The sequence below is a fragment of the Calypte anna genome, chromosome 1 (genome assembly GCF_003957555.1).
Source record: "Calypte anna isolate BGI_N300 chromosome 1, bCalAnn1_v1.p, whole genome shotgun sequence".
Classification (NCBI taxonomy): Eukaryota; Metazoa; Chordata; class Aves; order Apodiformes; family Trochilidae; genus Calypte; species Calypte anna.
Window position 1 is genome coordinate 42,234,583 of NC_044244.1, and position 15,629 is coordinate 42,250,211.

Below are 15,629 nucleotides of genomic sequence, written 5' to 3' on the forward strand. Positions count from 1 at the left end.
CTATTTCATATGTTCCAAACTGGAACAAGTACAGAGGAAGTACTACTGTGATGGGTGGGGAAAGCAGAACTGCATTACAAGAACAGTCTACAGGAGCCCCATGTGTTTTGTCTAGCTAAACAAAAGTCTGACTTGTTGCTCTTTAGAAGTACTTATGGAGATGAATAGTCACAAAGTAGAGACATTTAACCTAAAGGACAGTGTTAACTTAAAACCACCTGGACATAGATTATGCTAGGTTTCAAATAACTTAAATAAATTTAGATTGTAGATCAGAGGTTTTGAACCAACTTTGGAAGGGTGTCCTTGTTCAGTGGGCCAAGAGAAAATGGATGGCAAACGGATGGAAGAAAAGCTAAACTGCATTTTAAATGGGGCAAAATACGTTTTTCAAAAGATATCAGAGGACATGAGCTGGCTGTAACAGAGGGCAAGATGGTCTGAAGGAGTGGTGAAGTCCTTTCCAGATGAGTATTTATTCCCCAGTTTCCGCTCACCAATATTGATCCCTTTGTACAGAATCTAGAAACCCTTCTGTGGTGCTTCTTGACCATACTTTTACTTGTTTTAAAGCCCTTTCCTTTTTCCTGACAAATTAGAAACAAGAAATGTTAAACATAAAGTCTAGATTACATTGTATTTCTTCTTTGGAACTACTGTGTGTATTTTAATATCCAGATAGGTGAACTTTCCAATAACAATTCTTTCAGCCACGAAAATACTTTATTTCACTTAAATGGGAAGTTTTAAACTCTTTTTTTCATTTTATAAAAAGCTAGACCTTCATTTTCAATTTTTAGTTCAAATGAAATAATTATCCTGTTGTTGCTTTTTTGACAGCAAGAAGAATACATTTTAGATGAAGCACATATTTTATTCTATTTTAACTGTTTGTGTTTCCCTAATTGCAAGAAAAATTCAATGATGATCTTTTTACAGACTGATAAATATTTTAGTGTAGATCTTCTGTTGAGAAAAAACCCAAAACATCTAGGTGAAGGGTACAAGATTGGCAGGCTTGTGTCTTGTCTACACAAAGCTTTGATTTCCCTTAAAAAGTCTTGCTGTTGCTAGCAGTAGTGTCTCTCCATCCAAATGCTTTTGTTAAGCAGTCAGTAAATGATTAAGGAGCTGGAGGGACTGATTTATGGAGCAAAATTAATTGAACTAAATATGCATCGCTCCGTTAAGTGACAGCTGGGAAGTGTGGGAGAACATGATACAGCTGCCTGCAACTACCAGAGGGGTGTAAGCAGTGAGGAGAGTAAAGGCTTCACAGCCAGGTACAGCTATGGCTTTTCTGTGACCCAAATTTCCCACCATGCTTCTCCTTCAGGCACTCTAAGGGGTGAAACTCCTGCCTGTTCCCTGGAAAACCCACACCAGGGATGGTTTAGGTTGGTGCAAAGTGTGCAGCTGTGAAGCCACTGTATATTGTTGTTATTGCAGCTATTATAAAAACTAATGGAGGGAAATTTAAAATTAGGGAGCATTATAGGTGGGAATGGCAAGCTTCCTTATGGCAAGATAGATTGCTCTGAAGAATGGGCTTCCAAGAAAAATTACAGGCAAGGGCCAGTTCCTGGAAGTCCTTAGTCCTAAATTGATCCTAAGACTCTGGTAGGCAGCATGGTGAAAGGACAGTGCTCTAGCAAGCATCCTGAAGCAGGTCCTCTTACTTCCAATTTCTGTCTTTCTGTGAAGGGAACTACAAGCAGGGAATGTAAAAAAATACAACTCTGGCCATTTCAGCCCTTCTCTTAGCAGTTGGGCTGTGCTCTTGGGGCTTTGGTGGAGTCCAGCTCACTTGTATAGAGCAGCTTGATTTTTAACTACTTGATTCTTGACATTAGTATTTCTTTTTTCTTTTAAGCCCCTGTCTCTGTGCTTTTTCATACTTTAAGCAGTGAAGGAGAGAAAAGCTGCTGATGTTCTGGATACACACAGTCATCCAGCACTGAGCACAGTGGCATCACTGTGTTGCTTACTATTATTGTTTGCTTGTTAGTCTTGTCTCAACTATGACTATAGCTGATAGCACAATTGTGAGCAGCAGATGGAGAATTTAGGCATGCCAAGGATTTCCTGGCAAATTGCCTTTCGTCTGACATTCATAGAATCATAGATAGCTTTGGGTTGGAAAGGACCTTAAAGATTATCTAGTTCCAAACCCACCTGCCATGGGTAGAGACACCTTCCACTAGATGAGGTTGCTCAAAGCCCCATCTGACCTGGCCTTAAACACCTCCAGGGAGCAGACATCCACAACTTCTCTGGGCAGCCTATAGAATTTCTTTCACAGTATAGAATTTCTATCTAATGTCTAACCTAAATCTACCCTGTTCCAGTCTGAAGCTGTTCCCCCTCACCCTGTCACTACACACCCTTGTAAAAAGTCCCTCCCCAGCTTTCCTGTGGGCTCCCTTCAGGTACTCAAGGCCACTATAAGGTCTCCCCAGGACCTTCTTTTCTCTCAGCTGAACAACTTCAATTCTCTCAGCCTTTCTTCAGAGGAGAGGTGCTCCAGCCCTCTGATCATCTTTGTGGCTCTCTTCTGGATTCACTCCAGCAGTTCCATGTCCTTCCCAGTTTAGGGGCTCCAGAGCTGGACACAGTACTCCCAATAGGGTCTCATGAGAGTGGAGTAGAAGGGGAGAACCCCCTCCCCTCAACCTGCTGGCCACTGTTCTTTTGATGCAGCCCAGGTTGTGGTTGGCTTTCTGGGCTGTAAGCACACACTGGCAGCTTATGTTGAGCTTCTCATTAACCAATATCTCCAAGTCCTTTTCCTCAGGCCTGCTCTCAATCCATTCTCCATCCAACCTGTATTTGTGCTTGGGATTGCCCCAACCCAGGTGCAGGGCCTTGCATGTGGCCTTGTTGTACTTCATGAGGTTGGCATGGGCCCACCTCTCAAGCCTGGCATGGTCCCTCTCACCCTGGCAAAACAGTGTAGTGTATTCAGGGTGTAATTAGCCCGGTGCAAGGTGCCCTAGGTAGGAATTGGGTAGTATATAAAGCTATGCTATACCCTGCACTGCAAGGCAGAATTTACCTTAGCTGAATCCATCCTGTAGTCCATTGTTGTAAGTATCCTGCTAGGTACCTGTGACATCAGTTTACATGCAGCAATGTGGCATGATTTTTTCCCAAGTTCACTAGCCAGATGAAAGAGAATTTCACCTCCTCTTGACTCCTTTTTCTACCAGCTTTAACCCTACTTTGCAAGTTTGAGTGCTGCCCAAAAGTATTTCTAAGTGGAACAAGAATAAACATGCTTTTAAATATTTTATGTTGATACTTTAAGGGAGATTGACACATTTTGAAGAGGAAAGCAGCCTACAACACCTAAATTAAAAATAAATATTTATGTTCACATTTGTTCATCAGCTTTCCAAAATGTAAAAATATGTTTCATGTTGTTTTAAATAATGAAATATGAAACAAATGAAAGATAAACTTTCTACAAGCTGCAAAGAAATAAGAAGACAAAGGCATTGTTTATAGCTTAGATTTCAACAGTGCCCTTTGACAACCAAGACAAATCTTAATTACAAATGGAATTATACATATAAGAACTGTTCAAAACAAAGGAGTAATTTTTCCTCTCTCTCTGGTTTTCTTTGTGATAGTTTTAATTAGCTGCAGCTCTTTGAACAATCACAGTCCTTGACTGCTTCTCAGACACTGATGGAAGTTGTTAACTTCAAATGGCATCTATAGGACTACAGAAGTCTGGATTTTCCTCTGAACAGCATGCTCCCTATTGCTGAATTTATTTCTGGATATTTCAGGATTCTGTATGCATACCACTTAACTGAGAAGTGAACACTGTCTGATAACATTCTGGTGATTGACATTAGGACACAATAAATTGGATTAATAAGCTGCAGCACCCTACCCACAGTGGCAGAACTCTAATGGACTTCAGTAATAAAGTAAGCAAAAACAGGGCAAATGTGTTTTGAAAAACAACCCAGTCAAATAATATGGAAAAAAACAGCCATTAGAAATAATAGCCAGCCATACACAGTATTTTCCTCATGATAATCAAGAGCCTTGCCTTCAAAACAAATACAGAGTGGAAAGGAAAAGTCCATTGCCAGTGTGGAAACACCTGCTGCTGCTGAAGTGTGTCTTCCCATCTTGGCCTAAGAATTTTTTTTTTAATTCTCTATGGCAAACTGTTTAAAAGAAAGTTCCCACCAGAAACAGAGTAAGAGATCTGTCTTCCACCTCAGTTAAACAGCATAATCCCCAAGTGGAGGCCTGCATCAGGACACAGCCTTGGAGTGAGAAGAAAGGAGGATGCCTTGCACTCGTGGGAGCTATTAAAGGGATGAGGACACAAGAGACACTCTTGTATTAAAAGATGAGGACACTGTTGCTGTAGTCTGTGAGACTGGGGGTTGAGGTGCCACAGCCAAATTTAGGCTTATAAATAAATGCTGCCATTGCAATATAGTATTTAGGGGAATATTTAGGGGAAGAGAGAGTTTCTGCCTGGGATGTGTGACTCACTGTGCTTGGCAGCACATGAACCTCCATTCATCAGAGCTGTGTGCCTGGCTCTCTGCTTGCACGTACCACTGTGGGGTTTGATGCACTGGCTGCTTAGCAAAGCAGGGCATCTGTTGACTTCACAAGTTCAGGACTTAAAAGTTGTATATGTTTTTAAGAACTGGGAGAGAAGGGTGGAATATTTTTGATGCCTTCTGCCACTGCGGAAAGTGTGCATGTTAGTGCAGGATGATGGGGAAATGCCTCAGAGAAACATTGTACAGAACTGTAACATGGGCTAATGTGCTTGTTTTTTTTAAAAAAACACTGTGTTTCAATACAGAAAACTGAAAAATAAGTTATCATTAGTCATTATTACAAATTATCTAGAACTGTTTCTCCATTTTACTCCTAAGTTTTGATTAAATTTAAACTGTGCCATGGAAATTAAGTGAAATGACAGTGAGTACAAAGCCTAATCACTGGAATGTGACCTAGTATTTCAAACAGAGATATTGCTGCATCGACCTCTTTTTTATTTGTTGAATTTCAGACAACTCATGCTGAGCCACTGGAGATTGTCACTCTGATCTCCGGTGGAATGAAGAGATGTAGCTAACACAAACTTATTCCTAGAGGAGAGGACAGATACCTTCCAGGATTGTCTTTCATACTTCCTTGGCCATTGACAGTTCTGAATGCAGCAGTAGTTTAGTAGTAGATACCCTGTAAAGATCCGTGCAAGTCTTTCTTCAGTTTTGTTTTGTTTTTATTTTTTTCTTCTCTCTGATACTCTCTCTCTTGTCAGTTCACTCCTCAAGTGTAAAAAAAGTAGTTTTTTTAAACTATTGTTTTGGTTTCGTTTGGTTTTTTTCCACTATAGGTTAAACTATTGCATGTTTATTAACTTGTTTATATGGAAGTGACATCCAGGAACCCCATGGCTTAACAATGTTGGCTGTATATGAAAACGAAGAGAGAGTGGAGACAGCCTTTTTCAAATTTAATTTGTATGCACTTGCTTTCTCAAGGTCTTCACAAAAAAGTAACAAATTGCACTTCTGATAAATTGGCTAAATGTGCATATGTCCACTAGAAAGAAGAAATTTTGAATTTACTTCTGAATTGATTAAAGCTAGCTGTTGAAATAATAATGCATACCATTTACTTACTCTGTTTAATGTACCTGAATGTGATTTATTTTTTAACTTAGTAAAATTAGAAATTCTGTTTTAAAAAATAAACATCTGTACCTATGAAAAGATATACTGGAAATGGTCCTCATCTATTTTCAAGCAGTACAGCTTTCTTTCTTTAATTAGATTATGGCTGATTTCTACCATCTTAAAGCTTTGATCCTTAATTTTAAACCCATTGGAGTGAGATTTCCTTCCCCCTTAACTTTAAGAGTATCAGGATTTTGCATACCATGATCTTGGTAAGATTTTAACATCTTTGCCAGTAATTTTTTTTTTCCCTCTTGTTAAAGCTAAGAACCGTGGGATTGCAATTCCAGTGGATTTGGACAGCCAGGTCAACACCTTGTTCATGAAGAGTCACTCCAACATGGTGCAGAGGGCAGCCATGGGGTGGAGAATGTCAGCCCGTAGTGGACCTCGTTTTAAAGAAGCTCTTGGAGGACCTGCCTGGGATTACAGGAATATAATAGAAAAACTACAGGTACAAATGACTTGGGTGGTAGATTTCATTAATCTAATACATGTGAGATGTGGGAAACGCCACAGACACTCATTGCATTTTTAGTGCTGGATTGCAGTGACTCTTGCAGTTCTCACATCTCCTCTAATATTTTTTCAAAGTAAAGCCTTGTGATCAATAATCTGAATTCAGCTCCTACCTAAGTCAATAGAGAGGAGTAGGAAGTGTGTTCTTTTCCCCAAAATGGTTTGCAGAGAAGGCGAACCTTTCTGCCTTTCATGGTCACATGCCCTGTTCTGGCTGCAGAGGAAGTCCTGGGATTTTTAGGAGCCATTATGCCAGGTTTGTGTCACTGGAAAATACCTCTAGGGTGGAGATCACCTTGTGCATGTAGCAGTTAAATGACATTAGAGGTTTATGAAATAAGAAAACAGCAGCACCCAGACGAATGGAGCCCTAACACCATGGAAAAAACACTTCAGGTGATAACAGTAACACCATGTATGACAAGCAGTGTTCTTCTAGCAGGCCGTCATCTTGACTCTTGCCAAAAGTTTTGTGAGCATTACTGCAGCAAGGTAATGGGCACCTTCCCCCTCCATTAGAAGGGGAATGAAGAAAGTTATGAGGTTGCTTTACTGCCACTGGGGTTGACACAGGGTCTCTCTGGTAGCTGCTGCAAGTGGGTCAAATAGGCCACCGCACAGTATTGTGCAACTCCATGTAATGCCCTTTCTAATTTTCTTGGTCAGACAGTAGTTATGAATGCCATTTTTCTTCTTTTTCCCTAGGATGTAGTGTCCTCCTTGGAGCAGCAGTTCACTCCCATGATGCAAGCTGAATTCTCAGTGCTGGTTGATGTGCTGCACAGTCCAGAGCTTCTTTTTCCTGAGGGGAGTGATGCCAGAATAAGATGTGGTGCTTTCATGTCCAAGTAAGTGGAGTAAGGAGAGGCCTACTTGTTTTGTTGGAAAAGGTGGCAGAGAGATAAAATTTTCAACAGCACTCACCTCTGATTTTCAGCAGTGACTTAAGCACATAGGTGTCTGAGTTCATACTGAAAGCTTAAATTGAAGGCTTGTGCTGCACATATTTTTCCCAGCAGTTTAGGAGTCCAGAGAGGAGAAGGAAAAGAGAGAGAGGTTGCTTGCCTTGCCTTCCTAGAAACTGAATGTTAGTAGCTTGTTAAAACTGTGACAAGTTCAACCTACTTCTCTCTTCTTAATGGGCTACATTTGCTATAAAGTTTCTCCAAACGTACAGCAGAAATATAGATTTTCCATAGACTTTACAATGTAGAATTTTCAAGAATCCTTAGTGAGACGTGGTGGGGTGCTCAGGGGTAATTTTTTTTGTTGTTGTAAAGCAAATAAATAATTTGAATTTTATTTTAAACTGTCAATGGCTCTTTTAAAGCTACATTTCACTGGCACCCCTACCTGGTCATGAATTAGCAGACATTTTTTTTTTGCAATTTTTTAATTAATCCTCAAGTGAGGTGCCCTTGCTGCCCTTGAGAAACTATAATTTAAACAGAGGTTACTTGGGGGAAATGAACACATTTGGCAGCTCTCCTCATTCCTTGGCTTTTTGCATATTCTGCAGAGGTAGTGTTATAACAATATACTTTGTATGTTTGAAAAAATTAAGTTAAATTTGGAGCTTGTCCCATCTCATCACCTCTGTCCAAACTCCTTTTAAAGTCAGCATGAAACCAAGGCAGAGGCTGCTGAACTGCCCCATGTAATGCAATAAACAGTTTTCTGGTTTACTTCATTAACTTCTATGGCAAAGGAATGCTTTACAGAGCTATGCAAGAATCCTGAGATAAAGGTATAACTCTTTAGAAATGTTGTTATTACTGCAAGCCTCAGAGCTGCATTGTTTTGGACTCAGCTCATGAAATTGGTGAAGGTGACAGTGGGAAAGTCCTGTCTCACTGAAAGTCTCCACTGAGCCCAGGGTGGCTTTAATGCACTAAGCATTCATGTAAAAACAATCAGTTCTGTTGGGTTAAGAACAACAGGTATACATGGTGCAGTGTCATCCCTCCCAGCCGTATTTTTGGTGACTGTCTGTGATTTAGAACTATTAGTAGTGCCATCTTTCAGTGTAAATCAGTGGCTGCAGTGCCTTTGCTATATGCTCATCTCAAGTTTGATGAACACTGTTCTACCCACTATACCCTACCACTGGTACTTCTGGAAAGAAAACCCCAACCTGTCCAAAGCTGTCAGATTTCCTCCTCCCTTCTCTTTTCACAACCATTTCTCCAGCAATGAAGTGAACCAGCGCAAGGACTTGATCTTCACAGAGATAGAAAGACTGCTTCTGGTATTGCCCTAAGCAGACAGAAACCCAAACTCCCATTACAGTCTTAGTTGTGGTCAGAAATGTACCATTTTCTGACTAGAAGAAGTCTTGTAATTTTTCTGTGTGAATGTAAACAATGGTTATGTTTCATCCAAATGTCTGAGTGCTTCCATGTAAGGTTTCTGAGGATCCTTTTACCTGGATGTCATTTTCTAATTATATAATAAGTGCAATTGTCATTACGGTTGGAAGGTGTCAAGATTGTAGCTTTTAAAGTTAGCAAGATGCATGGTGAACATTGGTTACCTTTAAATAAAAGTTAAAATAAATACGTGGTTACCTTTACAGAAAGGATACACAGAAAAGACAAACTAACTAAAGGATAAAAGGATACAGAAAGGATGGACTAACAAGTTTGAATCTTAATCTGGAAGCACTCATAAAAAGTGAATGTAGAATCCTTCCTTCTGTGTTGGCAGCAAGATATGCAAATTGGCAAAAAACTCACAACACCTCAAAAGTCCCATTTCCTTCTTAATTATGATTTCTCTTGTCTACTCTTATTTTCTTTCCTAGAGAAAAAAATATAGTGGCAGACAACTTTCACATAAGGAAATCATAGTATGGCTTAGCAACAATGTGCAGTGCTCTTTTAAGATTTAATATTTTACTTTAAGGTTGATTAATCACACAAAGAAGCTAATGGAGAAAGAAGAAAAGCTCTGCATTAAAATTCTTCAGACGCTACGAGAAATGCTTGACAAGAAAACTAACTTTGCGGAAGAGGTACTGCTACTGTTTTAGTATTAAATACAGAACTAATAGCATGGCATTAAAATGTTGTCTCTAGGACAGTAACAGAATCTGAAACTATTTCAATTTAATATGTGTTTTAAAGATAATGTGGTGTCTTCGGAACAACGTGGTAAGGCAAAAAGGAAGATGGTAACAAAAGAAACTCTGTGCCTTACAGAGTTTTGTGTCAGGGACTTGACAAAAATCAAGGAAATGAAGATAAAATGAATTAGCAGTAGCGAGTATTACTATATATGATTATTATATATTGGATATCCTGTAATGTTGGAGATGAGTCTTACGTCACATCTGACCATCTGACTTTATCATAAGATCGATTGGAAATACAGGGATTTTTAATTGCAAGTGTTCCGTTTTTCCCTGCTGCCTGTGGTGCCAGACTTCTGTACTCCACACACATTTCAATACTTGTAAATGTCTGACAGGAATATGTAATGTTTAAGCAGGGCTGCAAGTTTAGGGGGGAGAAGTGACATAGTGTATACTTCTGTCAGTATAATTATTTTTTTGCACTGCCCTCTCGTTATTGCCCAGTTTTCTCTTGCAAAACCAAGTTTTTCAAATACCTCTTTCATCTTGCCTGTGCCTTTGGGTTATCAGTTGCAGGATTCAGATTTACATGTCTTTGGTGTGATTTCCCCTTATCTATAGTTCTGAGTATTCCCTGAATTCTTTCAGTATTATTTGCTCTTAAATATGAATCATAGAGCTATTATCTAATCTCTCAGTGCTGTCATTTTCATTTATTCACAGTTGACATGTTTAGTCAAGTATGTTCATGGGTTTCACTTTACCTTGAGAAAAAAATACTGGTTGCAACCCAGTATCACACTGTTTCACTGTCTTAGGCTTTTACACGCAAATATTTTCAGATGTCTGAGTAACAGCACTTACTCATGTTACTGAACCTGGGAAAATTATCTACCATTCACATATATTAACTATGAGATTCAGTCTTACCCCCAATCTAAGCTTACCTTGAGAAGTCCATACCTATTTCTGGATGGATGAGGTTCTACTTTTAAATTTAAGTACTTTGGTCTTGTCATGTGATGTGATCTAGTGCCAACACTTTTTTATGATAGACAAGCCATATACTAGAAATGGGAAATATTCGGTGGCTTTGTTTTGACCGTATATTGTTTGTTTTGATTTCAACATATGGACATGGTAAAACATTGCCCAGTCTTCTAAGCAACCTGCTAGACAGCATAAAAAAAATAAATCTCAAGGCAGAACAGTGAAATGAAGACAAAGGCAGCAAGAGCAAAATATCGGCACACAGAGAAAACCAAACTCCTCTTCACCACCTCACTCCTCTTCACCTGCTCAGAGAAAAAGGTGGCTAGGTTTGGGGAAACAAATTTTTTAATGTCCTAACATAAGTTTCACAGGTAAAACAGATATTATTATTAATTATTATTTATACTTATTCTAATAGCTTTTTGTGTCCATAATGCCACTGCATCACATGGAAGAACTAAATTGTTTTTGTAACTGCATGCTGTGATGAACTTTGCCAAACCTCTGCAAAAGAATTGCATAGAGCCACCAAAAGTTAACATCATCTCAGATCTATAGGGGGGAAACAAGCAGTGCTTTAATGTATGACTTAAAACAAGCAAACAAAAATTTTGCCTGTTTTAATTCTTCCTTGTTCCCTGTTGTGGATGCTGATAAAGCCAGATGGAGTGAAGCCACCAGAGGGAGTGTACTCTATTGGGATATTGGGCCTCTTCACCCAGCCCAGCTTCTGGTTCTCACAAGTGGACATAACAAGTGTATGTCCATACCCCTCACGTAACCTCCATCATCTTGGTGGGCCATGGTGGGTGGAAGAGCTCTTTGGGAAAAACAACTTCCCCCTCATGCTTTCTCTCAAGTCCCATAGATTTTACACTGAGGAATGTAATGATGCAGGGCAAACAAACAAATGCGTAAACCAGCTTGTATGGTTTGCAAGTGCTTCTTTGGCTTGCTACTCTTGTGAGTCATTGTTGATGGTAGAATAGTAAAAAATAGAATTTCTTTCACTCTCTTTCTTCTCCCTTCTCACAGTTGAGATCCAGGTCTGGGGACCTTACCTTCTACTGTCTTCATCTTTCATTTGACCACTGGGAGGTGGCCTGTTTCACTGAAGGAACAGGAGGAAAAGATAGCTGTAGGTTCTTATTTCACTGTTTTTATGCCTGTTTGTGTGTCCACTGCCTCACCTCTCTTATTGCACCTCCCTTTGCCAGTGTGTTTCAGGGCTGCTCCTGCTCTCTTGGCTCTATCCCCGGTTGTCCTCGCAGTGAGCCTTTGAGGCAGTGCTTGCTTGTGCATTGTTTTGCTTAGTGTCACAACCTCTAATCACGTTAGGAATCAAAGTTTACTTTCAGAAGTTTGGTTGAGGTATGTAAATGACACACAAAGCCTCTAGCTCATTGACTGGCTTTCATAAGTAGCTGTGGGTGATTATTACCATCTGCCAGGAGTTCTACACTAAGCTCCAGTCCTATTTCTGTTGGGTCTCTGTGGTATAGGTAAAAGCCTGCTTTGGGCCACCTGTGTAAGAAGAGAAACAGGAGAAACAGAAAGGACTGTGTAGGAGATCTGACTCACCTATGTGTGGTTTTCTTGTTTGGTTTTCTTGTTGCTGGTCATTTTTATACCTGTTTTACACAATCAGAAGGATCTTGGTCTGGAATTTTTTATTTTTTTTAGGCAAACCTATTTATCCTTCACTACAGTGCTTGATTTTCTGTGTGAAAATCAGGTCCAGCTCTAGACCTACTCAGTTTGAATCTGCATGACATTTCCAAAAGCACAAGCAACACGTGGACCACTGATGCATGTTCACTTTGCAAATGACTGGGGCACTGAAAATCTTACCGTCATCCTGCTGCCCTGCTGAGAGGGAATGTCACTACAAACAAGATGGTGGGCAAGGAGGGGTCAGTTCTCCCAGTCACTTCAAAGAGGCTTACATTAAACCCTCCCTCAGTGAACTGAATGAAGTTGTTGAACTCTTGCAAGTATAGTGTAACGAGGCAACCAGGTGCCACTAATTGCCAGGGAGTGAGCATGAGCTTGTGTCAAGCCCACCTGTGCCCAATTAGGGTGGGCCCCCACTGCGCATGAGCAGGACCAGGGGGCCAATAAAAGGCCTTTTGCCTCGTTGCCTGGTTGCCTTGTTATACTACATGCAAGTATCAGTCATATGGCAACTTCTCAACCCACTCCCAACCCACTCCAGCTGCTGGCATGTCAATGTCTTGGCCATGGATAACCATCTGATTTCCTAAGTGTTCTTAAATGAGGTCAGCATCTCTGGCGTTGAAAAATACTCTCTGATAATGTGTTTATGTGACAAGTTTAATGTAACATTATTGGCTGATCAGGGTGTTAATGGATGACAGTGCATTACAGAATATGGCAGAGGCCAAATCTGTATCCTCTGCCAGTTGGGAGTCCCCAAGGGAAACACTAAAAGAGATTGAACCCTTCAGTAAGGGTTACTTGTGCTGCAGAATACACTCTTTATACTTTTTTTCCTGCTTTAGGTGTTGAAGTATAAATAATTGAATACTGCATTTTTAAGTGTCAATAGAACAAAGACTGTGTAAGCTGCTTAACTGTCAGAAATAAGTAGTTGTGCTTTTTGCCTTTTTTGGAAAAACTCATGAGAAATGTTGTCTTGCTTTTACACATTTTCACTCGCTTCCTGATCTAAAATCATAGAAGTAGTTCATAGCCTTTCGTTTTGCAGTGTTAAGGTTTCTGCATTCCACTTCACGTACAAAATGTAAGCTATCCTTTACTCTTTGATTTCAGCAACAGCACCAAATATACATGTGAAAAAATAGTACAGCTTTGGTGTAAATACAGATGTATTTAATTCTCTCAATCCCTCATATGGCCACTACTTGCTCTTGGTCTCCTTGTGCCAGAAGACTGAAGTCTTTTCATGTGGAGTTGTTAAAAAAAGGCCAATGAGTTTGTCAAAAGCATTGGTCCCTGTATACTCTTATGTCACAGTCAAGGTAAGACCAGTAGGAGCTGCAGGTCTTTTTCTGCTGGGAAAAATAGTCTCAAGTGTGTCTTAGAAGCTAGGAGATATTTCTGGGGGCCACTGCAGTGTCCCAGTGTAGCAGCTCTTTGAGCTGAATGTCTTTGAGTCAAAGAGATTCTCAATTTAAACTGCATTCTATTCTATAGCCTCATCCTTTCAAGAAGATGTTACTTATTTGCATCTGTGAATTAGGCAGCATTCAGATAAGTAGCATGTGAAGGTGAAAACAAAAGTGAAAAAAATAATACTCAATATGTGGGGTTTGCTGAATGTATTATATGTTAAAAGGACACTTAAAATGGAAGAAGAGGATCTAAAATTCTTTAATATGTGTTACTACTCACATTTTGGATTAGCAACACTGTAGGCATTCTGAAGAATTACATTTAACTTTTCACCATCAATTTACATTAATTTTTCACCATTTTCATTTATAAAAATGCCTGTGCACTGGCCTTTTTTTCTCCCTGTTGCCAACACGCCATTCTCCTCTCTAAGCTCAGTGTGGCTGTAAGATAATAGGGGGTTAGGAATACTACTGGAGAATATTTAAGCTCAATGTTGTTTATATTGAAGTAAAACAAATATAAATCCCTTGAGCTTTTCAGCTGGCAAAGGAAATTTTTGCCATATCCTTCATTAGCAACTCTCTCCTCAGAAAAAAACGCAGAGTCTGGGGAGAACTGGAGGTGCAGGGAGGAAGAATGTTTGGTCATCTCTGTCAGTGCCAGCCTGTGACCAGCATGTACATCTTGTATGGTCAGGAAGCTGCTGTTGTGGCTTTGTCACAATGGTGAAGTGACAAAGTATGGCAGAAAGGTGGTGGTCTGGTGCAGAACTGACGCCTGCACTGATTCATTGCAGTGGAGGCTTCAAACTTTAGTACTGCTGTGAACCCTCTGAGCCTGAAACTGCAGCAGCAGGAGCATCAGAGCTTTCAGATATGCAAGACTAAACACTAAATGTGGTCAGACCCTTAAAGTGTACTAATTTCTCATTATACCCATGTGCTGACATTTTACAAGACAAAGAAATAAATCCTACAGAGAAACAAACAATGTAGTTTCACTTTCTCCCCCTCTAGGCATCAAGCTGGAATAATTAAGCAGAGAGATACCATAAAACATGTGATACAGTTGTTTTTACTAGCTAGATGTTGTTAGACACCTATTGCCTCTGGTCATCAGCCACTACAGCATGTTGTTATTGCTGTACATTTTTGGTGCTTTAGCACACAGTATCAATTAGCCTGTTCTGAGGCAGAATCCTTGATCTTTGAGATATGACTTATCCCTCCTATCATGTGCATTGTTCTGGGCTAAAGGAGAATACTGCTGTAATCCATGGATGACATCCTCAGATACTCTGCTGGGTTTCCAATCATGTACATATATAGAGATGCAGATTTATAAAGATTTGCTTTAAGTGCAAAAAACTGCAAATGCAGCTACTTTCCATATGAAAAGTATGACTCCTTTTTAAGGGGAGTTTTTTTTTTCCAGTAAGAGGTCCCAGACATTTGATCCACAGTTGGGCCACCGTCTTTTTGTGATTGGAAGCCTGTTCAAAGCCACTTTACTTGGACCACTTGTGAGTTTCTTATACTGGTCTCTGTCAAAGACTGCATTGCTCTTGTTGATCTGGTGAAGAACTTTAAATCTTGTATATCAAGGGAAGTTAGGAGACGGCACTTTGGACCTGTTATGAAGTGTAATATCCTGATTTAGTGAAAGACGAGCACTTAATCTGCTTCAGTGGGAGTGAAGCACATGCCTGGCTACTTTGCAGGGTTGGGTGCATTCATTATTTTGCTTTTTGTTTAATATGTGTAATTGTTAACTGTCACCATGGTCCACATATAGTGTCACCAGAGACTTTTGCTTCTTTTAGTTTAGCTGATACTTGAATGAGCAATTGCATTCACTACTCGGTGGTACTTAATAATCTTTATTTCAAAGCTTTGATTTTTGTTTGCTTGTTCTCCAAGTCATAAGCAAATCTAGTGGCAGGATGAAAAAACGGTTGTAAGCACAGTTCTTCCTGAAGATTACAGCATTTCAGCATCTTATATTTATCAAATTTTCAAAAGCTGGTATGTTGTTACCCAGATTTGTTTCAGAAATATTAAGCCCCAAATCCTGATTGAGAAATTGTTTTGGAAATTGCATCATCTGCCTTTCCCACATACAGTATATTTCCCCTAAAGGAGCTTCTGATACTGGAAATTATTTCTTTCTGTTGATACTGATTTAAGCAATGTCAGACAAAACAATAAATTTGCTCTGAA

The 15,629-nt window shown here is 39.7% G+C and overlaps 1 protein-coding gene across 1 annotated transcript in view; it reads left to right on the forward strand.

The window, feature by feature from the left end:
* Positions 1-15,629, forward strand: part of ITPR2 (inositol 1,4,5-trisphosphate receptor type 2) — a 259,728-nt gene that overhangs the window by 131,881 nt on the left and 112,218 nt on the right. The window contains exons 35-37 of the mRNA XM_030449603.1: positions 5,990-6,180; positions 6,951-7,093; positions 9,150-9,258. Of these exons, the coding sequence (XP_030305463.1) occupies positions 5,990-6,180; positions 6,951-7,093; positions 9,150-9,258 (443 nt within the window). The remainder of the gene's footprint in view (positions 1-5,989; positions 6,181-6,950; positions 7,094-9,149; positions 9,259-15,629) is intronic.